This window comes from Apodemus sylvaticus, chromosome 1 (genome assembly GCF_947179515.1).
Source record: "Apodemus sylvaticus chromosome 1, mApoSyl1.1, whole genome shotgun sequence".
In the NCBI taxonomy this organism is placed as follows: Eukaryota; Metazoa; Chordata; class Mammalia; order Rodentia; family Muridae; genus Apodemus; species Apodemus sylvaticus.
This window is the reverse complement of record NC_067472.1, coordinates 43,820,671-43,843,831: the sequence shown is the minus strand read 5'-3', so window position 1 is coordinate 43,843,831 and position 23,161 is coordinate 43,820,671. Positions and strand designations below refer to the sequence as shown.

The 23,161-nt window shown below is 41.9% G+C and overlaps 1 protein-coding gene across 2 annotated transcripts; it reads left to right on the top strand.

The window, feature by feature from the left end:
- The first annotated feature begins 407 nt into the window (after positions 1–407).
- On the top strand, positions 408–5,263 carry C1H9orf40 (chromosome 1 C9orf40 homolog). Of its 2 annotated transcripts, none has more exons than XM_052188557.1 (2): positions 408–936; positions 4,050–5,263. In XM_052188557.1, the coding sequence occupies exons 1-2, from the start codon at positions 592–594 to the stop codon at positions 4,200–4,202; spliced, it is 498 nt and encodes a 165-aa protein (XP_052044517.1). In that variant the 5' UTR covers positions 408–591; the 3' UTR covers positions 4,203–5,263. The 2 variants fall into 2 exon arrangements, with proteins under 2 accessions (XP_052044517.1, XP_052044508.1); XM_052188548.1 differs by having other exon boundaries at positions 4,047–5,263.
- Positions 5,264–23,161: the final 17,898 nt, after the last annotated feature.

Here is a 23,161-nt window from a genome sequence, read left to right as displayed (position 1 = left end):
AAGCACTCTATCCCTGAGTTACTTTTTGCTTTTACCAAATGACTAGAGTACGGACTGAAGCAAACCCATCGCGGTTTGCTTTTCTCTGCCAGACACCACGCACTGGAAAGGTCTCGGAATCTGCGGGCCGCTGCGCGCTTAAGCAAACACTTCCGCCGCACGAGGTTCGCAGCCGAGAGGAAGGGGCTCCACCCACTTGCGGCCTGGACCTCTGAGACCGCGGGGTCTCTCGGCAGCTCCAGCCCGTGTCCTCGACCGTTCGCTTAGGGACGGAGACGCACCGAACCACCGTGCACGTGAAGATAAGTCCGCCAGGGTGTAGCGGCTTCCCACAAGCCACATTCCCATGCCCCGCCCCCTCTGAGCGCGCACTTCCGGCCGCAAGGGCGCTCGGGAACGCGAGCTTCCGCCAACCAGCGGCTGCGTTGGTTGGGCGCAGGTGCGCGCGCATCGCGGCGCAGGTTCGAATCTCCGGCGCTGCGCTGCTGCTCTAACGTCCCGTCCGCTCTCGGGACCACCACCCACCCACCCCCGGCTCCCAGGTCCGTGCCGCCCTCCGGCTGCTGCCCGCGCGACCCCCATCCCTGGCCCATGGCCAAGCGGCGTGCGGCTGAGCCGCTCACGTTCCGCGTGCCTTGGAAGCGGCTCCTGCTCAGCGACTTCCCCGAGGAGCCGCCGCTTTGGGTCCCGCCGTCCGGGGCGGCTCGGCCCCTCAAGCGCCAGGGGGACGCGGGGACCATGGCGGAGCCTGCGTCTGCGCCCCGTAAGCGACGCGGCGGTGGGGACGACAGACAGGAGCTGCAGGGCTGTAGCCTGGAGCCCGGAGAGCCACCTCCTAGCGAGCAGGAGGAACCCCGGGTCAGCCGGGCCGCGGGCGGCGGCGACAGGGTAGAGGGCGCCGGCAGCTCGCAGGTAGCCGACGAGGTGCACAGCCAGGTAGGTCCGCTACTCACCAGCCCGGAGCCCGGGCCCAGGCCGCGGAAGTCGGGCATCCAGTGGGCCAGAGGGTCAGCACAGTGCAGACGGGAGAGAGGCGTTTGATTTGATGGCGAATATTGTAGGACCTCTGGCAAGCTTTCCAGTAGCGTTCATCAGAGGGACCGGTTCGTTAACTCAACAATGTTCTGTGTTATGAGAATGGATTGTTGGACTCGCTTTCCTCTCCGCTGCTTTGTTTTGGTAGCCGCTAGCCATGTGCTCCAGAATGCACTAGAAGTATAACTTAACCAAACTTATGTGTTGTAAGTGTAAAAGATAAAATTTGAGTAGGAGCTCACAATATGGTTAAGATAAAGGGCCTGAGCAGTGTTACATACGAAGCAACTTGCCGCATACTAGATGTGCTGTTAAATTTTATTTTAGACATGTGACTAGAAAACGTCAAGTGAGTTTATAACCCACATAATCTATGTGTTGCACAGCTTTGTCCTGACTTAGGGACTCAAGAGACTTCTTTAAAACAATTCTTGAATAAGTTTGTGGAGTTTGGGGTGAAGGAGCAAACTTAATTCTTAGAGCTTGCCGAACTCAAGCCATCTTGGAATACTTCTGCCCAATGTTTACCCCTCCCTGACTGCCCTGGACCAGGCTAGCCTCGAACCCTGAGATCTATACATGCTCTTGCCTTCCGAGTGCTGAGATTAAAGGTGTTCAGAGAGATTATCTTTCAATACTGCAGTCACTGTTTTTAGGTGAAGTTACTGGTTTCTTAAAACAGAATCGTAGTCTTCCAGAAGTATTGAATGAAACTGCAGTTGGTCTAGATGTATTTGCACATGTGATGAGAGTGTCAGAATGGCCAAGAGAGACTTTCAGTAAGGGGACTGCACACCAGCTTGTTCTTCCTAGACAGAGTTGGTTTGACCTGACAGCGCATACCTTGTGTAGTTAGTAGCAGCCAGCAGAAGACCGTGAGGCCCAGGAGTGAGCTGTCAGGTCAGCTTCTTGAGTTCCTTCTCTGCTGCAGAACCATGAGAAAATACGAATTCCCTATCTTTCTTGCCTCCAAAGACAAAGTTTTGTTTTAAGAGCTAATCATCCAGGAGAAAAAGATGTAACAAAAAGCAAACTGGTATCAGTGTCTGCATGATTTCTGCTTGCTCAGATTAGGTATTAAATCCTTGCCCTAACACTATAGTCTTGTGTAGGAAATGATGTCACAGATGTCTTCTTTCCAGGTACAATACTTGCCTACTTTGTGTTGTCAAACTTAAGGATGTGACCTTTATTGTTTCATATAAACACGTGTGTGTATACACAACTTATAGGTGTATATAGAGAGGAAATAATTTAATGTAAACATATACTTTAACTACACAAAGCCAATAGTGATTATATGTTATATATATAACTGCATTTTTAATAACAGTAAAATTTTATGCAGATGAGTTGCTTAGCTAATATTGCATGGTATGGTTAAATAGCAGCAGAAATGTTAATACGAGAGAAATAGTTAATGACACATTATTAAGGGTGTGTGATACCTAGCAATAGTAAGCACTTACTATGCTAATTTTTAATTCTCACAATGATCCTAATTCATGCTTCCAATGAGGTAGGATTGGCAATTTTTGTCATAGTTGTTCAAACTTGACCCATTTCTCTTCAGTTTTTACTGTGTGCGTGCGTGCGCGCGATCTCACTGCCCTGTCTTTTGACTTTATCCCAGTATTCCCAAAAGACTAATTCTTTCTGCTTGAGAAGGCTGACAGCAGGGCTGCTGCATGCAGCACAACTGCTTACCCCGTCTCCATGTTGTCATGTCCCTGAGCATTGACATGTAGCCTTTTGAATAGTGCCAGAAGTGTAAGATACACTCTTATTTCTTAAAAGAATGCATCATACCATTAAGTTTTGAAATGTTGAAACAATATTTTGGCTGTATTGGGACAAGTAAGATTGAAGCTAATTTCACTTGGTTTTGTTAGAGCAATATGTACACGTGATTGTTATTTCCGGTGAACAGTGTTATGGTGTTATGGTAGCATGTGTAAACTTAACACTAGGAAGGCTTTGATCACACCAGGGTGCTCAGATTGAGAATTAGCACCCGTCACTCTTTGCATGGAGTATTTTGAGGATGCTGTTCCAATTTTAATATCACTACTTAAAGTAACTTTGTAATCATTTAAGGTAAACTGCTTAATACTTAGCAGACTGTTTGCCAGTCATACCAATTGTCTTTCACTTTATCATGTTTACTTTCCTGAAGGTCATGAAATATTTTGACCTTTATGTTAATCTCAATCCTAAACATCAGTGAAAAGTAGGTTATAAAGGTGTATATATGTTTTAAATCTCATATTTCTCATTGAGACACTGGCTGCTTTTCCAGAGGGACCAGAGTGCAATTCTAAAACCCACATAATGGCTTCAGAGCAGTTTGTTAGAAACTGCAGACTCAGGGGATCTGATGCCCTCTTGTGGATTCCTCAGGCACTGCATGTGTGTAGTGCAGGCAAAACACCCAGACACATTTAAAAAAAAAAACAACAAAACTTCACAATGTTTTTTTAAGATGCTGTTGCAGGAAATTCTTTTAAATTAGATTATTAGTAAATACAAATTTACAGGTTTGATTGGGCATGGAAAGTGCTTTATCCAAAGTCAAAGCTATTTGTTGAAAATGAAAAAGACTGTGTAAATTATATTTGAGTTTATTTTCCAAACAAGGAATTTTAAAAGTAGTTATTGCACTGGCAAGAAAGGCCCTTGCTACCAAGCATGAGGGATGAGTTCAGTCCAGTAGAAGGAATACTTCTTAAAGCTGTCCTCAGACCTCTGTCTTGGTATGGGCTACCCTAAGGAAACCAGTGTAACTGGGAAAATGTACAGTTAGCCATTTGTTTTTGAGACAGAGTAGCCCAGCCTGGCTTTAAACTTCAGCTCCTGCACTCAGCCTTCTGAGTGCTTGGACTGGGCATGTCAGCCTGCCCCACTGAAACAAAGCAGTTATTTCCTGGTGTGTGTGTGTGTGTGTGTGTGTGTGTTGGGGGAAGTATCATTTTCTAAGCCAGTGACATTTTTATCTTTCTCCTTTCCTAAAGCAGAATGAAGAGTTTTGGCAGTATAATACATTCCAATATTGGAGGAACCCTCTACCACCTCTTGATCTGGCAGCTCTTGAAGATGTGAGTGCAAACAGCCTGACAGAAACCCTGGAGGACAAGAATGAAGGCGCTGAGATCGACATGGAGTCCTGACAGAAGGATCTGGAGAAATGGGATTCACTGAATTTGAGGAGACCTAAAGGAAAAGTTCTTTTCCATACTTGACATGATACTTTTTTCAAACCTGAAAAATGAGGAAGAGTTTTGGGATAAATAACTAATTGCTACTGAATCTCCTAATGGAGAGTTGTCAAGGAAGTGGTACAGCTGCAGACAAAATACTTTGTGTATGCATTTTTAATGAAAAAAAGTTTTGTTCATGCTCTTGACTTTGAAGATGCCTATCTTGAAAAAGGAGGCTTTGACATTTTTAGAGGAAGCGCTCAGGTCTTCCGCACTTGCTCTGTCAAATGTTCCTTTGCACCACAAAGCTTATTTATGGTGCGTGGAATGAATACATTTATGCAGCTGATGCTAATACTTTCTAGTACATTTTATTGGCTCCCCTTGGTTGAAGAAATAGATGAGTATCTATGCAAAATTAAAATGTGAGGCTGTTTCTGAAAGCTAACCTTGTTTTAAAAGAGTGTAAATTTAAACTAGTGAGAACTTCCATTTGGGTAGCTTGGTTTAACTTTCACTGTTTGCTGTTATTAAAACAGTATAGGTGATAAATATAGCCAAACAATGGATAAAGAACAGCAGGAAGCAGATATCTGCCCCCTCGTCCCTTTTTCTGAGATGAAAGAAACAATCTGGTCAGTTTACTGATTTTGTTTTGAGGACAGTTTTTATATTGTTTATATTACTTTAGACCTGTAGTTCTCAACACTGATAGCACTTTAACCATCTCTGCTTGAGCCCTGGTCCTAGAGAGATCTCATTCAATTATCTGAAGGTGACTTTACACATAGGTTTTTGTTTTGTTTTATTTTTTATTTTTATTATTTTTTTTGTACCGATTCTGTATTCCCGTATTGTGCAGATGGGGCTAGAACCACTAGACTAGCAGCTCTTCCTGTTTAAAGGAGATCACTAGCTCAAGCTGCCGCAATGCCTCTTCTTTAGTTTTGTCGGTATCTTGTTATTTGTTTTGTCATTACTAAGTTATTGTTACAATTTTATTTTTAATAAAGTACACTGTTTTTGTTTGAGCTATGTAGCAGTGACTAATTATTGTATTGGATTCAGAATGCTGCTTTGTTATTGAATAATTTTTGGCTACATTTCTATATTTTGACTTTAAATCCAATCTAAAATTCAGAAAATATAGTTGATGTCAATGAGAGGACAAACAAGAAATAATAAATAGTATCTACCTCAGAGTGACACTTTTTAAAATTTTTATGTTTAATTAGCATACTTTGGTTGATCCCCACCACTGTCTGCCTGCCTGAGAGTTCCTGACCCTTTTCTTTTTTTTTTTTTTTTTTTGTGTGTGTGTGTGTGTGTGTGTGTGTGTGTGTGTGTGTGTGTGTGTGTGTGTGGTTTTTTTTGGATTTGGTTTGTTTGAGATAGGGTTTTTCTGTGTAGCCCTGGCTGTCCTGGAACTCACTCTGTAGACCAGGCTGGCCTCGAACTCAGAAATCCACCTGCCTCTGCCACTGCCTCCCAGAGTGCTGGGATTACAGGCGTGCGCCACCACCGCCCGGCTTGTATGTCACTTTCTTTCAGCCTCCTCACCTCCCTTCCTTGCACCTTTTCTGCCTCTTGGGACCTTGTCTTAGTTTCTTTTCCTGCTATGATGAAATACTGTGACAAAAGCAACTTAGGTCAGGATAGGTCTCCTGAGCTTACTGTTGAAGCTGAGTCCACCACGCGGAAGAGCATGTAGGGGCTGATCACTGCATTCACTGGCAAGGTGGCAAGGAATGCTTGTGTACTCTCAGCTGACCTTTTAGAATTGCACCTTTATTTGTGTGTTTGTGTATACACCTTTGTCACCCTGTGATGGTCAGTGAGCAACTTAAGAGCTGGCCCTCTCCACTGTATGGTCTCTGGGGACCACGGTTTGGAAGCAAGTACCTATCCCTGCTGAGCCAGCTTGCCAGCTCTGACCTTTTTATGTGGTCCAGGACTCCATCCCGAGGAATGGTTCCACCCTCAGTGACGAGACCTCCTACCCCTCAGTTAGAATCACAGCTCCTCACAGGTGTGCCCAGAAGCCCATCTCCTAAATGACTATAAATTTTTTTCAGGTTGATAACACCATCACAGAACCGTATCCAATTCATGACAAATATCTATTCCTCACCCCTGATAAATGTGTAAGTCAGAAGCAGATCTTTAAGAGAGAAGGTTTGGTATTTGTTTTTCTGAACTTGGGCTGCTTTACGTAGTACTTTCCACTCCATACATTTTCTAACAACTTCATTTTTCTTTTTGATGGTGTTGATGCACCACATTTTCTTTTTGGTTTTTTCGAGACAGGGTTTCTCTGTGTAGACCTGGCTGTCCTGGACTCACTGTGTAGACCAGGCTGGCCTCTAACTCAGAAATCCGCCTGCCTCTGCCTCCCAAGTGCTGGGATTAAAGGCGTGCACCACCTTTATTTTATTTATGTTTATTTTTATTTATTTATTTATTTATTTTTGCACCTTTACCTGCTGATAGACACTGAGGCTGGTTCCATTTGCTCCTTTTGTGGCTATAGCAGGAATCACCATGGATGTCCACATATCTCTAATAGGATATAGAGTCTTCTGAACACTGGCCGAGAAGCATTATAGCTGGCTTATATGGTAGATCTATTTTTGCTTTAGGGGGTTTGTTTTGTTTTTGAGAACTCTAGGCTGACATATTACTGGCTGTGGCTGTGGTAGTTGACACTCCTACAAATAGGATTCCTCTCCCAGGTTTTCTCCAGCATTTGTGGGCATCTAGTTGTTTTTTGTTTTTGGTCTGTTTGTTTTTGAGATGACCTCTGTGTAGCCCTGGAACTCTTTGTATACTATGTAGACAGGTCATGCTGACCTTGAACTCAAAGACTTTTGTGCTTCCCAAGTACTGGGATTAAAGGTGTGTTCCACCTTTATCTTGGCATCTGTTATTTAATAGCCATTTTGACTTGGTTGAGATGTAATCACTAAGTAGTTTTAATTTGCATTTCTCTGATGGACAAAGACATGAAACTCTTTGAAAAAAACTTTTTGGTTGTGCTTCTTTTAAAAACTGTCCTGTTAGCACATTTATTGGTTGGGCGGAGTGTGTGTGTGTGTGTGTAGTTTCACAGTTCTTTATATATTAGCTTTTTGTCTGTTAAAGTTGTCCCTTGTGTAAGCCATCTCCTCACCCTACTGAAGCTGCTTTTGCTTTGAAGGAGGTTTTTTTTTTAAGATTTATTTATTTTGTTCACAGTGTTCTGCCTGCATTTATGCCTGCAAGCCAGGAGAGAGCACCAAACCTCATTACAGTTGGTTGTGAGCCACCATGTGGTCACTGGGAGTTGAACTCAGAACCTCTGGAAGAGCAGACAGCGCTCTTAACCTCTGAGCCATCTCTCCAGCCCTTGAAGGAGCTTTTTAAGTTCACGACATTCTGTATGTTACTCCTCGAGGCTGCTTTCTTGGATGTGAGAATCCATTCAGGGCATGTCGTTACCTACCTTTCCAAGTGTCGTCCCTATGCCTTTCTCCAGCCGTCTCAACATTTCATGTTTTAAATTAGGGTCGTTGGTCCACCTCGAATTTGTTTTGTTCAAATTGAGAGATAGAGCTCCATCCTGATTCCTCTATAGATGAGCACAGTTTTGCCAGCACCATTTGTTAAACAGGTTTCCCCAACCCCGATGTATACTGTTGACAAAAAACTAGGTGGCCATACTGTTAGGCTCGATCAACTTCATTGATCTATATGTCTGGTTTAGGTCCAGTGTTCAGTCTCTGACACTGTGGCACTCTAATGTAGTTTGAGGCCAGACAATACCTCTGGCTGTCTTAGGATAGGATTCTTTTTCCTAGTTCAGTGAAGAGGGTCTATTGAAATTTTGGGCAGGAGTGCATTGAGTGTACAGATTACTGTTAGTAGTGTAACTATGCTCACAATATTACTGTCTATGAGCATGGAAGGTCATCATTGCAGGCATGCCCAAACTGCAGCCTGTGAACCACATGAATCAAAGAATAGCAATGGCTGTACTCTAACACGAAATCATCAAGTAAGAGAAAGTAGCAAATTGTTTTGCAATTTGTTTTTGTAACTCGGTTGTGTGGTACTGAAATGAACACTTCAATGATGCATTAACAAGTTGAACATGCCTGGTAGTATCTTCCTCGGTTTTATTGTTTAAAGCCTTTGTTGAAGGGGGTTTTTCAGCTCTTTGGTTTGATTTTTGTTTTGTCTTTTTTGTTGTTTTAAGCTTTTGGAAATGGGGATATATTTTTTTTCTAAATTTCTTTTTAAGTGAGTTCATTATTATATAAAAATGCTACTGAAGTTTTGGGGGTTTTATGTGGTTTTGGTGTGTTGTTTTTATTGTTTGTTTTGTTTTTAATTTACGTGTCTGTCAGGGGGCAGGTTATGCATATGGGGTGTAGATCCCTGTGGAAGCCAGAGAGCCTCAGGTTCTCTAGAGCTGACGTTATAGGCCGTTGCAAAGTGCTGGGTTCGACTGCTAGAAACCCAGCTTGGGTCCTCTGCAGGAGCAGTGTGCATTCTTGCCTCTGAGCCCTCTTCAGCCCCAGCTCTGAGTTTCAGTTCAGTTTTCTGTCCTGCAACTTTATTGAAAGAGTTACCAGATCCGTTTCCTGGTTAAACACACAAGTCTCAAATATGGAGTCATATAAACAGAAAAACAAACAAACAAATAAATAAAATAAAAATAAATCAATTCAAAAAGAATTTTTATAAATTATATATAGAAATGAAGAAAGTAAATATGTATCTTTCTACTTGTACAAACTAGGAAAACTAGGGCAAAAATCAACAAATGAGATCTGCTAATTTCAAGAATAGAACAAAGAAAAATAGAAAAAGTGAGGGAATTTAGGTGAATGAAAGGTTGTTGGGAATGATGTTTTTACCACATATTTCAGCTGGTTTGAGATTTAGTCACATCTGCAAGATCTGAATAGCACCTAACAATTCTTGATGAAATATTTGGATATGTCACTAAGATGGGAATTAGGGGTTGTGGGGAATCTTAAAATCCCACAAGCCCAAAGTCATGTCAAAAGATACAGCAATAACTCTGTATAAGTTGGAAGAATGTTACTGCTTAGGTTTGTACACTCAAGAAAATCCCACGGTTGGGTCTTTTCCTTCCTTCCCTCCCTCCCTCCCCCCCCCCTCTTGTTTTGTTTTGAGACAGGGTCTCTATATATTCCTGGCTGTCGTGGGAATCACTATAGACCAGGCTAGACAGCAATTCACAGAGATCAGATCTGTTTGCTTCTGCCCACCAAGTGCTAGGATAAAAGCTTGTGCCAGCCATTTTCGCTGCTGAATTCTTTAAAGACAATCTTAGTGTTGTCTGGATCAGCGCTGGGGCAGGTGACTCTCCTCATTCATCAGAAAATTCATCTGAGGAGGATGCCATAGCTCAGGCTGTTCAGGAAGGATAATCAGTGCACAGCTGACACCGGTTCTGCTGGCATTCACATGATAAACACTGGGACTTAAAAATGGAATGATGACAAGAGCCAACTGAGAGGGACTCCATGATGCTGAATCTGGGATAAATTTTATAAACTAGCACACGTCTGCGCACACCTTATGCCTCACGGAATAAAATACATACCTTTTAGTGTACTGACAATTTAGAAGATAAATGAAAAGGGGTTTAGGGAGATATCTCAGTGGTTATAACATTTGCTACACAATCATGAGGACATGAATTTGGATTCCCAGAACCCACAGAAAGGTAGGTTTGGTAGCAACCATCCATAATTTCAGCACTCCTGTGGATAGAGGAGGAATGTCCGTGGTGTGGTGTAGCCACTGGTAAGCCATTGTGCTCTTGCAGGCAACACTACGTAAATGTGCTAGGGCACACATTAAAACATAGACATGAAAGTAGGAAGAGCACTTACTGGAAAGGAAGAATTCAGTAGAAGGGGAGGCTAAGAGAGATCACAAGAAGTATGGAATATATATGTATGAAACTTAAAGATAAATTTTAAATATTTTTTAAAAATCTATGGGGTAAAAGGAGCTGAGATAAAGTTGAAAAGCTCAAATGAGTGAAATCATAGTTGAGAATGCTAAAGCTAGAAAATAGACCTGTGAATACAAGAAACATTTAGAAACCCAAACAGATAAGAATAGATAAGAATCTGTCCATGACATACCACAGATAGGAACTTAAAAGGTACAACAAAGAAGCAACAGTAAAACCTGTAAGTCAAAAGTATCAACAAACATACTGAATCAAGAACATAGAGTAGCAGGTCTGTCACTAGCCAGGAAAGCATGTAATGATAAATAATATCATTTCAAGTCCTGAAAATATTTGTCAGCAAAGGTTGGGCAGTGGTGGTGCACACCTAATCCCAGCACTGGAAAAGGCAGGTTGGTCTCTGAGTTCGAGGCCAGCCTGGTTTACAGAGTGAGTTCCAGAACAGCCAAGTATATATAGAAAATTCCTCTCTTGAAACTTCCATTCCCCACTACCACTACCAACTAAGATTTCTATACCCAGCAAAGGTATCTCCTAAAATTGTTGGAGAAATAAAAGTATTTTAAGAGAAGCACACTGTAAGACAGTTAATGACAACTAGGCCACCACTGAAGAAACTTCTTAAAGGGACATGTCTTAGTTTGTTTCCCTACTGTAATAAAATATGACAACAAAAGTGTCTTAGAGGAGCCTATTATTTTGGCTCACAGTCTCAAAGAAGACTCCATCACAGGAGGAAAGTCAAGGCCCCAGCAGCAGGAAGAAGGAAGCAGCTGGTTGCATCACATCCAAAATCTAGAACAGAGAACAACAAATGCCTACTGCTGCTCAGTTCCCTTTCTTCATTTACATAGTCCAAGATACAGCTCAGGCAATGGCGCATCAACAGTGCACAGGGCTTCACACTGATTACCTCAGTCAAGACAATCTCTGACCGGCACGCCCAGGTCATCTCCCAGGTCATCCTAGGTTCTGGTGACACTCATCATCAGCCATTGCAGAATACTACACACAGAGAAAGAAGAACATTTCAACCATGAGAATATTTTATGAGATTGTTTTAGGGTTTCCACTGCTGTGAGGAGACACCACAACCAAGACAGCTGTTATAAAAGACAACATTTAATTGGGGATAGCTTAGAGTTTCAGAGGTTTAGCCCATTGTCATCCTAGTGGGAAGCACAGCAGCATCCAGGTTCTGGAGAAGGAGTTGAGAGTTCTGCATCTTGATCTGAAGCCTGCCAAGGGGAGCCAGTCATCTGCAGGCAACCAGGAGGAGGCTCTCATTCCACACTGGGTTAAGCTTAAGTATTAGGAGACCTCAAAGCCCACCTACATAGTGATACAATTCCTCCAACAATGCCACACTTCCTAAACAGTGCCACTTCCCATGAGGCAAGCATATCCAAAGCACCACAGAGATGAACAGATGGTCCAAAGAGAGTCAAGAAGGAATAAACTATGTTTAATGCAGCAAACCTCTAAACTTCTCAGAAGGACCACCAATAAAACACACAGCCAAAACAGCCAACAAAAGTGTCAGTAATGGCAAAACCTAGATAGTAAGCTTGAATACAAGTGGCCTTACTTATAATGCATTGACTGGGATTAGAAAACAAGATCCAACGTATATATATACCCACTAGAGACATAGAGAAATTGTGAATCAAAGTTTTAAGTCAACCTAACTGCTGGAGTGATTTACATATATGGAAAGGAAAATCCAAACTAAAACCAGTCAAATGAGATAAGAGGGTTGCTGCATATAAAAAAGAGGACAATACTCTAAGAAAATATATAAACACTTGTTCATCACATATGTTTTGTTATACACATGTCATGATCATGTGTGTATCTCAAGACTTCTAGAGTATGCACATATTTAAACTAAATAATTTTGCAAAATTAAACAGTATGATGAGGTGACTCATATACAAAAGCAAATATTTCACTTAAAACACATCTTTGGGCTGGAGAGATGGCTCAGTGGTTAAGAACACTGACTGCTCTTCCAGAAGTCCTGAGTTCAATTCCCAGCAACCACATGGTGGTGACTTACAACCATCTTTAATGAGATCTGATGCCCTTTTCTGCTGTCTGAAGACAGTGACAGTGTACTCATATAAATGAAATAAATCTTAAAAAAAAAAACAAAACCCTGCTTCTTCCTTGTTTTGTTTTGTTTTGAGACAAGATCTCTATATATCCCTTACTGTCCTGGGACTCACTATGTAGACCAGGCTAAACTGGAACTCACAAAGGTCAGATCTGCTTGCTTTCTGCAAAAGTGAGTAGTGAACAGGAACATATGGTTTACAAAAGTAATAAAGATTAACATGAAAAACAAATAATTCTATTCCGTTGTGACCCTCTCATTTAAATATGGTACCATTTTCCTGAGTTACATCAGTAAAAGTTTTATACTTAATGCTTGTCACATGAGAAGCCTTTTCAAAAGGTAAATTGTTAATACAGTTTTAGAACCTAGTCACAAGCTAAGTGTGTTAGCTTGCACTTATTTTCCCAGGGGATGCTGAACTACAGACAGACCGTCACCAGTTATGGGCCAGGCCTGACTGCAGAGTGATTTCTGGGCCTCCTGGACTATGCAGTGAGACCCTGTGCTCAGTGGTTAAGAGCACTAGCTGGTCTTTCAGAGAACACTGGTTTGAATAACAGCACCCACAGGGTGGCTCACAACTGTTGGTAACTCCAGTACTCTCCAATGCCCTCTTCTGTCTTTTGTTGGAATTGCATGCATGTGGTGCACAGGCATACAATGCAGGCAAAACACAAACACACATACAATAATAAAGCACATTTTAAACATTAAAAAAATATTTCTTAGAGTACTGGGGATTTAGGACAGTTGCAAAGCAGTTTCCTAGTGTGATGATTCAACTCTTAGCACTGAAAAGATTCCTAAGGGAATGAGACAATTACATACAAATTCACATGTCAGTGAGTAGGGGTTCGGGGTGGGGGTTCTGGGGGAAAAAGACAAATGCTACGTGTTTTCTCTTATGTGCAGAATGGCCTTACTTATATGCATTGACTGGAATTAGAAAACAAGATCCAACGTATATACCCACTAGAGACATAGAGAAACAGAATGGGACTGACTAGTGCTTGTGAGATGCTACCAGCATATTGATAGAGGGAGGACAAGGCAGGATGATGGAGATAAATATGAAGAAAATACAATGATATATGTATGAACATGTCAGTCAAATCCACTATTTTGACTAACTAAAAAAAATGAAAAGCTAAAAGTGAGTGAATGAGTAACTAGACAAGTTAAAATGTATACAATAGAATATAGCAAAATGATGAAATCATGTTTTAGTGAATTTCAGTGAACCAAGTATGTAAATGAGAAAAACAAACTTCAGAATCGATGCAGATGGAGCAAGTGGTGACTGCCTCTGTCTCTTGTTAAGAGCTTTGGAGAGAATATAATTACATTTTGTAAAAATAACGAAACTTGTTGCTAGATTGGAAATGGGCCTCATACCAGACAAAGCAACTAAGACTAAAGGGTTTAGTAGGCTGTGTCTCTCCTCTCCTCCCTTCTCCCCTTCCCTTCCCTTCCCCTCCCCTCCCTTCCCTTCCTTTCCCTTCCCTTCCCTCCTCTTCCCTGCCTTCCCCTCCTCTTCTTTTCTGTTGTAGCTTTGAGGCAAGACTGAAGGAGAGACCAAACTTGGCTGGCATGACAACCATGTCCCCCAAACAGGCAGAGTGTGGGGTCTGAAAGGACATTAAGCACCTTGACCAGGGGTCTTAGCATTTAAAGTGATCAGGACACCATTCAAACTACTAGACACACCAAGGAAAGTGCTGTGGATTTTCAAAAGAAAAGATAATCAACAGATTTTGACCCCAAGGTGATACAGATGTTAGAACTACCAGAATTCAAATATCTCTTAAAATTGTGACTTCTCAGAAAAATATAAACTAAAAGAAAAACAGTATGCGTATATATGCATATATGTGGAATAGTTGTGGTTGTGGCAGTGTTTCTAGCGCTGCCTGGCTTTGAATTCCTTTGGTGGCTGAAAAACAGCCTTGAACGTCTGATCCTCCTTCCTACACCTCCCTGCTGGAATTACAGGTGTGTGTCACCACACCTGGTTTATGTGTCGCAAGGGACTCAAACCTAGGGCTTTCTGTGTACCAGGCAGCTGCTCTATCAACTGAGCCACCCCACTACTCCCCAGCCCTTAAGTAGACATTTAGAGGTTAAAAAAAAAAAAGGAAAGTAAGAGAAGAATTGGTAGATTTGCTAAGTAGGACAAAGGAGATGACAGGGAGGAACCAGTAAACTTAATGGTGGATCAGAAGAGATTGCCACACCTCAAGGAGAAAATAGATTACTACAAAGAACGGAATCTTGGCGACTCAGTGCAATGTAAAAAACTCAGAATGCTTATGTCATTGACACTGTAGGAATTATTGAGTCAGGAATGTAGCTCAGTGGTAGAGTGCTTGTTCAATATGTGTGATGAGACCAAAGACACACACACACACACACACACACACACACATACACACACACATACACACACACACACACACACACACACACACAGACACACCATACCATCTCCCCCCCATACTCTCTCGGTTATGGAAAGGAGGTAGATTCTAACAGCATGGAGGGTAGGCAGCTGCCCGGCAATTGTGTTGCTTAAGGCTTATTAAAATCTAAAGGCTGTGTGAGTGTTCTTCAGGCAGGAACATAAATGGTCAAAGGTGGGAAGGGATTTTAAGAGTACTTTTTTTCCAATAAGAAATAGCACAATTTCCTTAAGAAAACTGAAACACAGGGAAACATTTTACAGTTCATTTTGCAAGGCCAATATCTCTCTGATTCCAATACTAGACAAATATCTCTCATGCATGAGCCTAAAAGTCCTCTACAAAATGTTGAAAAATCAAAAAACATTACACGTTAACATAGATAATACCCATCTTCCTTTACCTCCTAAAGATGAGCTTAATAGACTTGCTTTTATCCTTTTCCTTATCTAATTATTTTTGTTTTCATCTTTACGTTTCATTTCGCTTTTTTATCCAAGATCTCAAGATTTTCCAGGCATGATTGGTCCTGAACATGTTTTGAATACTCACAAGGCTTGTTAGTCTTTGGAAACTCTTAAATTGTTGAAGCAACACTGCTCTATGAATTGTAGCTTAGTATTTCAGCCAGCTTTCAAATATGCTGGCTCACCCTCCAGATGAGAGGTGGAGCTCTTGCGTGATGCTTATTAAAATTTCAAAACAATAGTTTTACTTATGTTAATATAGTGTTTCTAATGTGGACTCGTTAAATTGCAGGTGCAAACACGTGGGATCTGTCACTGGTGCCCAGTTGCATTCCAGCCCCGCCTCTTTGGCATCTTCTGAATACAGAGTTCCAGACCAGGCTAGCAGGGGGGAGTCTGATACAACTGTTTACCTGGTGCCAAACTCTATCTGTGCACAACAACTAAATCTACTAGCATCTTCTATAGTGCTTACTCCTTTTTCTGATTGTACAAAGTACACACGTGCACATTTAGGAAATTTAGAGTGCAAAGAGAAAAAAATTGAAGTTCTGTTTCCCGGGGACAACTATAGTCAGTATTTTGGTTTGTTATTTCTTATCAATAAATTATACAAATACAGTTGAATCTGTCATGATTTATTTAATCAAAGTAATCCTTGAACATTGTTAAACACATTTGATTTCTGCCCCAGATTTTTTTTTTATTGTTTTATCCTATGTCTGCTTTTCAATTTTAATCTGAGCTTAAAATTTCCAGATTTTCAGTGGGAGAGAGGAAGTGGAAAAAGAAGGTATGGTGGTGTATCAACATGCCCAAGGCTCAGTGTATTCATAGATGAAACTATTAAAGAATAATGTATATTATTACATATTAAAATACATTATAATAAAATATACATTATTCTTGGACACTTTCATATGTATATACATATATACATGCACATATTCATATATATAGGCTTTCAGTCTATTAAAAAGAAGCATTATATAAAAATGTAGGCAAAGAGTTGGACACAGAAAGAAAGATTATTTTAAATGACACCAATATAACTTAGAAGCAATGCTTAGTAGCTTGAGATGATTGTCTCACCCAGCCAATCCTGATGGACACTGGGATGAACAGATGATTGACAATTATGGACTGAGAAAGGAGAGGTAAACAAACAGAAACATGGTTTTGTTAATGGACATCATTTTACATAAAATTTAGGATAAAAATATACATACTCTTCTTCAGACATTCACATCTCTTCTTTTGTACCCAGCTAATACCTTACATGGTCATCAGTAGCTTATTCTGATTCAGTTGCACATGTACTATGATGGCCTGTCTGTGTGTTTTCTATTCTGGTGATACTTAGCTTATACTGTTTGTAATAAAAGCACCAGCACTGTTACTCAAAAGAGTTAATATTGGGCTTTACCATTTTCTGGAGTTCAGGTCACCTTCCCCAGACACCTATAATCCAGCTCCAGAGTCTGTACACATGCTTACCAGAGAAGACTACATATTCTTTTAAGATTAATTTTTATTTATGTGTCTCTGTGAATTTGCCACACATGTACAGATGTCTGTGGAGAACAGAAAAGGCATTGGATGCCTTGGAGATGGAATTCTAGAAGGCTGTGAGCTTCTCAGCTTGGTATGCTGGGAACTGAGCTCAGGTCCTCTGGAAGGGCAGCAAGTGTTCCTAACTGCCAAGCCGTCTCTCTACAGGTCTCTGGAATAGAGGGTTTTTTTTTTTTTTTCTGTGTGTCATTGACCCCTTCAGTTAATTATCTTAGAAATTATAACAGTGGTTTCTCTAGAAATATTTACACAGTCATATGTTTTAAATGTAACTTCAAGGGTATTTTCAAGACCATTGATTTGCTTTTTATCAAAGTCAAGAGTAAATTGTGAAAAATTTTACTTCTGCCATGTTTTTATATACTTGTAGACATCAGTCTGTTTGAGAACTAATTAATTATGGGAAACTATTTTTGTTCTGTGCTTACAATGTATCAGGCACTGTGAGAATACTAACTACATGGATGAAGACGGTGATTGATGTGAGTGTGTGTGTGTATGTGTGTCCACAGGCACACACATACAGAGTAATTATTTTTCCCAATTTCCTACCTGCAGCTAAGCCAAAGAAGGAATTGCAAATGAGCCTGTGAGTACCCGCTGCGTTTCAGGCCCCTTATGGAATGTTTGAAGCTCACACAACCCTTGCTACAAGAATAAAAGCCATGGCTAGGCGAGGAGAAAGGGGCCAGATGTGTTCATTTACATGTTCAGCAGTGCTTGGGTCATTGTCTTACTTGGGAGGGTAGGGAGGAATGAGGCTAGAAAGATGCCCTTGCATTCTTAGGACTAACTTGGCAGGAAGAAGTGATAAGAACTCTGAGTCATCAGTCTCCTCCTAAATCAGCAGTCCCAGCGCTATCGGGAAAGTGAAGTTTATAACGCAATAAACACAACTGAAGACTAGCTCCTCTGCTCTTCCGCAGCTCCGAATTTCAGCCCCAGGTTTTATGGCTACTGGACATTTAGCCAGCATGTCCTGGTCCACTTTGCCCTTCTGGAGTGGAGCACTGCAGGAGAGAGAGACAGAGGGAAGCCTATAGTCACACAGTCTTCATGGGCTCCTGGCTTAAAGATGTTGCATAGACAGCTGCCCAATAAATCTCTGCCATTTCTCATATGGGGTGAGTATACTTCCCTTCTTCTTTAGAAGCATCTATGAAGGACTATGTAATGGCCATTATTTATAACAAACCATGTAGACAGATATCTAAGAAATCTCCGGGAACTTGCTGACGTTTGTGAGTTAGGTGTTCCTATCACTCCCCCTCCCCCTTTTGTCTATGACCCTAAACTCCAGAAGAATAAGAACTGACCATTCAAAAGGCCACTTGCTTTGGACCTAAGTGTCACGGAGAATACAAACAAAGCTATGGGAACACAGAGATTCTGCCAGTGTTACTTATAAACCTGTGGAATTTATAAGAAAAGGGTCAAAGTGATAATCTATCTTTTAATATGGGGGCACAGATATGGGAATGGAAATAAAATCTTTCATTAATACACTTTAATAAAAATGGTCCCTCAGGAAGTTAGCAATGGGCCATAGGTACAGTTTTACTTAGACTAACTGGGCACCTGAGTTGAGGTGGGGACAAGCAGGCTTAGTAGGACAAAGGAATTTACAACTGGCATTCCCAGAATTGATAAGGTCCTGCAGCCAGCCAGGTGTCTACAGCTGGGGAGCTCCAACAGATGTCAACAGGAATGTTAATCATTTTCTCACCACAGGACCTTAGTCACAGGTTCCTGTTAAAAGTGAAATCGGCCTCTCTGGTTTAAGTGAAGTTAAGTGTTTTCAGTCAGTGAACATTATGTTTCTCTCTTCTAGATTAAGCACCTGGGAAATTTGTTGGGCAATTCTTTGTACAGCACCCTTTCCATTCTTCTCACAAGCTGAGAAGTTTATCTGATCGTGTGGTGGATACAAACTGAAGGACAAAATTGAGTGTCTGAAGACTGAGGCAAGTTTCCACTGGCTATGGCCATGGCAAGGGTAAGTCAAGGAACATTCTCACTGCTCCTATCTAAACATTTTTTTTTTTTAATGAGAGATTTTATACATCACAAAATGCTCAAGGCATGTAATGGTGAACTGCTGTTAGAAGGGCAACTGCATTCAGGTGGCTGGTTGTGTTTAGGTGAACCTAGGTCTGAACAATGAAATCAAATTGCACAGGGAGATGGAGATAGTAAACAAAACAAACCTTTTTTTTTTTTTTTTGGTTTTTTGTATTTGTTTTTTTCAAGACAGGGTTTCTCTGTATAGCCCTGGCTGTCCTGGAACTCACTCTGTAGACCAGGCTGGCCTCGAACTCAGAAATCTGCCTGCCTCTGCCTCCCAGAGTACTGGGATTACAGGTGTGCACCACACTGCCCGGCACTAACAAACCTTTTCTTAAAGATGAAAACAATGTTCTTAGTTAACTGACCTGTTATGAAATGCCCTTCTATGTTAGTGCAGTGATAACTGAACAATCAGTATATGGACTGGAGATATTTTTATACGAAGAAAAAGACACACACACACACACACACACACACACATATTGGATTATTATAAACAGCAAGCTGGAAGTTATGGATTCTCTAGTATCAGATGTCAAGTGACCAATAATTTCCATTTAAGTAGAAATATTATTATCTTACGGCTGTGCATTTCTATTCATCCAGACAATATTTTTGTCTTAAAACTCTCCTTGGAGATGTCATGGCAGAATAACACCTCAGTTTCTTTCCTGTAAAGCAAAGCTAAATTTGGATATAAAAGCAGGTTTTTGATGAGAGAAGTGAAGACTCTCTTGTCCTGGGTGGGGATGCTTCATTCTGCACGATTTTGTGACTGGTGTTCTTCCTTCAAATATTTTCATGCTTCTAAATGACAGAAGACAGGAGCAGCAGTTAACACAGTAGGCATGACGCATGTGTACAGAATGAATGATCGAAGCTCTATATTTCTGGTTGGTTCAGTTTGGCTCTGAGGAAAGCAGGAAGAGGTTATATTTGTTTGGGATCATTTTGGTGACCAGTGACAGAACACTGTGACCAAAATAACCAGAATTAAAAGATATACAATATAATATGTCATATATTATAATTATATGGTATGAAGATATATGAAAACGGAAAACAGGAAGGAGATTATTATTTGGGGAGAAAGGAGCACAAGGAAGAAGGGAGAAAATATGGGCAAAGTACAATGATATATATGCATATGAAAAAATTCATTGTTTTGTACTTGCAGGACTAAATCAGGGCTGGTAGATGGTTTGGAGGGTAGAGGTATTTGCTGACAAGCCAATGGATCTGAGGCTGATCACCAGAGCCCACACAGAGACGAGAAGTGACTTCTGTAAGCCATTCTCTGACCTCCACACGTGTGTTGTGGTGTGCTAACATGTGTATATATGTGAGCACACAAGCAAAACACACACACACACACACACACACACACACACACACACACACTCACTCAAAGTATTTTAATTTCCCAAAATAATTTTAAATTGTGAATAAGATTGGCAGATAGTAGCTTCCAGATGCTCCTGGTGTGAGAAATAAGTAGACTGTATGGCTCAAAAGAGCCCCCTCTTCCTCCTCCTCCCCTCCCCCTTCCACCTTCCTCCCCTCCCCCTTTCCTCTCCTCCCCTCCCCTTTTCCCCTTCTCCCCTCCTCCTTTCCCCTCTTCCCCTCCCCTTTCCCCTCCTTCCCTCCCCACTTCCCCCTCATCACCTTCCCCTTCCCCCTCGCTCTTGTTCCTTTCTCCCTCCCTCTCTCCTTTTCCTCCTTCTCCCAGCCTCCCTTGCTTTGTGATTAGATTAATTTCTTCCCTGAGGTTGCAAAAGTAGCTGCTAGAATCTCCAGGAACTGAAATATGTTCCTTTAGTTCTGATCCAACAGAAAAAAGCTAATCTTTGCCTGAGCAGTTCTAGAGGCAAAATCATGGCCCTTACTTGGGGGTGGGGAGATCTATTCAATAGTAATCCTGATCCCTACAATCTAGGCATGGGTTTAATAGCCTTGCTGGCAAGGACAGAGTCACAGGCAGATCCAGTGACTAGATGAGGGAAAGGTGAGACCCCAAGTGAAAATACGGGCTGCATCAGGACCAGATAGATGCCTCAGAACACAGGTAGCCAATGTCAAGCACAAAGCGGGGCGTGGTGAGAACATTCTCCTCCTCACTCTCTCTATGAGGAATAGTCATCCAACTCCAGCTCTAAGAAGAGGTGCCACAGCCATAGACAGTAACTCTTGGGAGGAGGAGGGGCCTGGAAGATACAAGGAGGGAGCATGCTGAATGGGTTGAGACCAAGAGTCCTGGTCCAGAGCAGTAACTTTCGAATAAGCCAGAGATAATTCTCATTCCCAGAGAACTTTGGAGACCACCCACAGAGGACTCACTAATGTTGGGACCCGAGTAGCAGCACCTTTAGATCTCCAAGTAAGCAGGGGTAGAGGCAACTTTGAGAATTAGTGGTCAAAAGAGGTATCGTAAGGGATTTGTAAGTTTTTACGACCCCAGACTGCTTAGGATAGAGTAGATTCTCAGCCAACACTTCACTGCCTACTTGATTTCAAGGAAGCTAAGAATAAAGGCAGCCACCTCTGCACGTCTGCCACTGGCCACCCCATTCTACCTCAGGGCCGGCTCCTCCTGCATCTCCACCTTCATTTTTCCAGTCAGGATCTAAAAAGCCTCGTGGCGTGCACTTTCAATCCCAGCAGCCCTCGGGAGGCAGAGGCAGGCGGATCTCTGAGTTCAAGGGCAGCCTGGTCTACAGAGTGAGTTCCAGTACATCCAGGGATACACAGAGAAACCCTGTCTCCAAACAAACAAACAAAATAAACACCAACAAAATAAAACAAACCCCCCCAAAATCAAAAGCCTCCATTCACGGTGAAGAATACTCTAGTGACTGGCAGGACCTGCTTACAAACCCTGAGGAAGATGGACACTTGACTCTGCTTCAGCTTCCTTCCCAGCACAACCTTAAATTGTAAGAGTTTAAAGGTGAGTGCTGATGGCTGCTGGAGCAACTAAATTTCCTTAACTGAAGAACAGAATATGAATCAGCCCTGGGGGCAGGCCTGAGGGTTGGCAGAGGTGGCACCATCCAGGGCATGGGTGATATACTACCTTGCCCTGTCTCTGGCTCACTTCTGTAAACACTTTTTTTTTCTTAAACAGGGATAGGGACATCTTTCATTCCCCCAACCCTGTTCACAGGTGTCATGTACCATGATGAAAAAACAGAGTTTAGGCAACAGATGATTTACATCTCAGGCAGACTAAACTGTTCTCTATCTAGCAATGCACAGGAAGAGCTTGCAAACCATCGGAAGAGTTTACTTTTTGTATGCTCTCCCTCCTTTGGAGGGAGGGAGGGCATTTTCTTTATGAACTCGGGGTGATGGCAATTCTCATGGGTATGCAGTTAAGAGTCTTCCAATTGTCCATACATTCACTTAAGCAGTAAAGATTTATGGAGCACCTGTAATACACTAGCCATTAAGAGCTTAGAGTCTCTTGAGAAGACAAAGGAAAACAGGATGAAGCTGGTAAAATCTACAGTAAAAGACACCATATCACAATACAGCAATGTTCTGTCTCCAGGTGACAGGGGGGGCATGTTCTGCTGTCATTATCACTGTGGGCTCAGCCATTTGACAGAGTGCCCAGTAGGCAGAAGGAGTCCATGAAGTCTTGGGTGGCTAGTTAATTAATCAACGAATGTGGTAGGAATGAGGGGAAGAAGCCAGAGGATGAATATAATGTGGGCTGTGATGCAATGTAGTCAAACTATGCAGCTTCAGAGGTGGGAGGAAAAAGAGGCAGAAGGTCGGAAGTGGAGAGTCCAGCCCAGTGGAGCCAGTTTTCCTGAGAGTTCTGTGGACCTACCTGGGATGTGGTGCAACACTGCGTGGCCAAAGATGACGGCCATGCTGGGTGGGGGTATAAATGTAATATTTAACATTGAAAATCTATTCAGGTCTTGATTCAAAAGCTCCCAGGAGCTTTATGTCATCTACAGCATAAAATCATAACTCCCTACCAAGTACCCTGTGGTTTCTTGTCTGCTGACTCATCATACTTCTGGACTTAGCTGCTGCTTTCTAGGTTTTTGCTTTGGAATTGTGCATTATTCCACTGGAGTTGTTTCTTCTTGGCATGCCCAGTCTTAAATAAGGACAACCTTCAACCTTTCCCATCTCATTGACACTCTTAGTGCCATTTTGGGATGTAATTAGCTGCTCCTGCCATTTTCTTTTTATTGTTGGAATTAGAGCTGCTCAGATAGTTGGACCATTTCATTGAT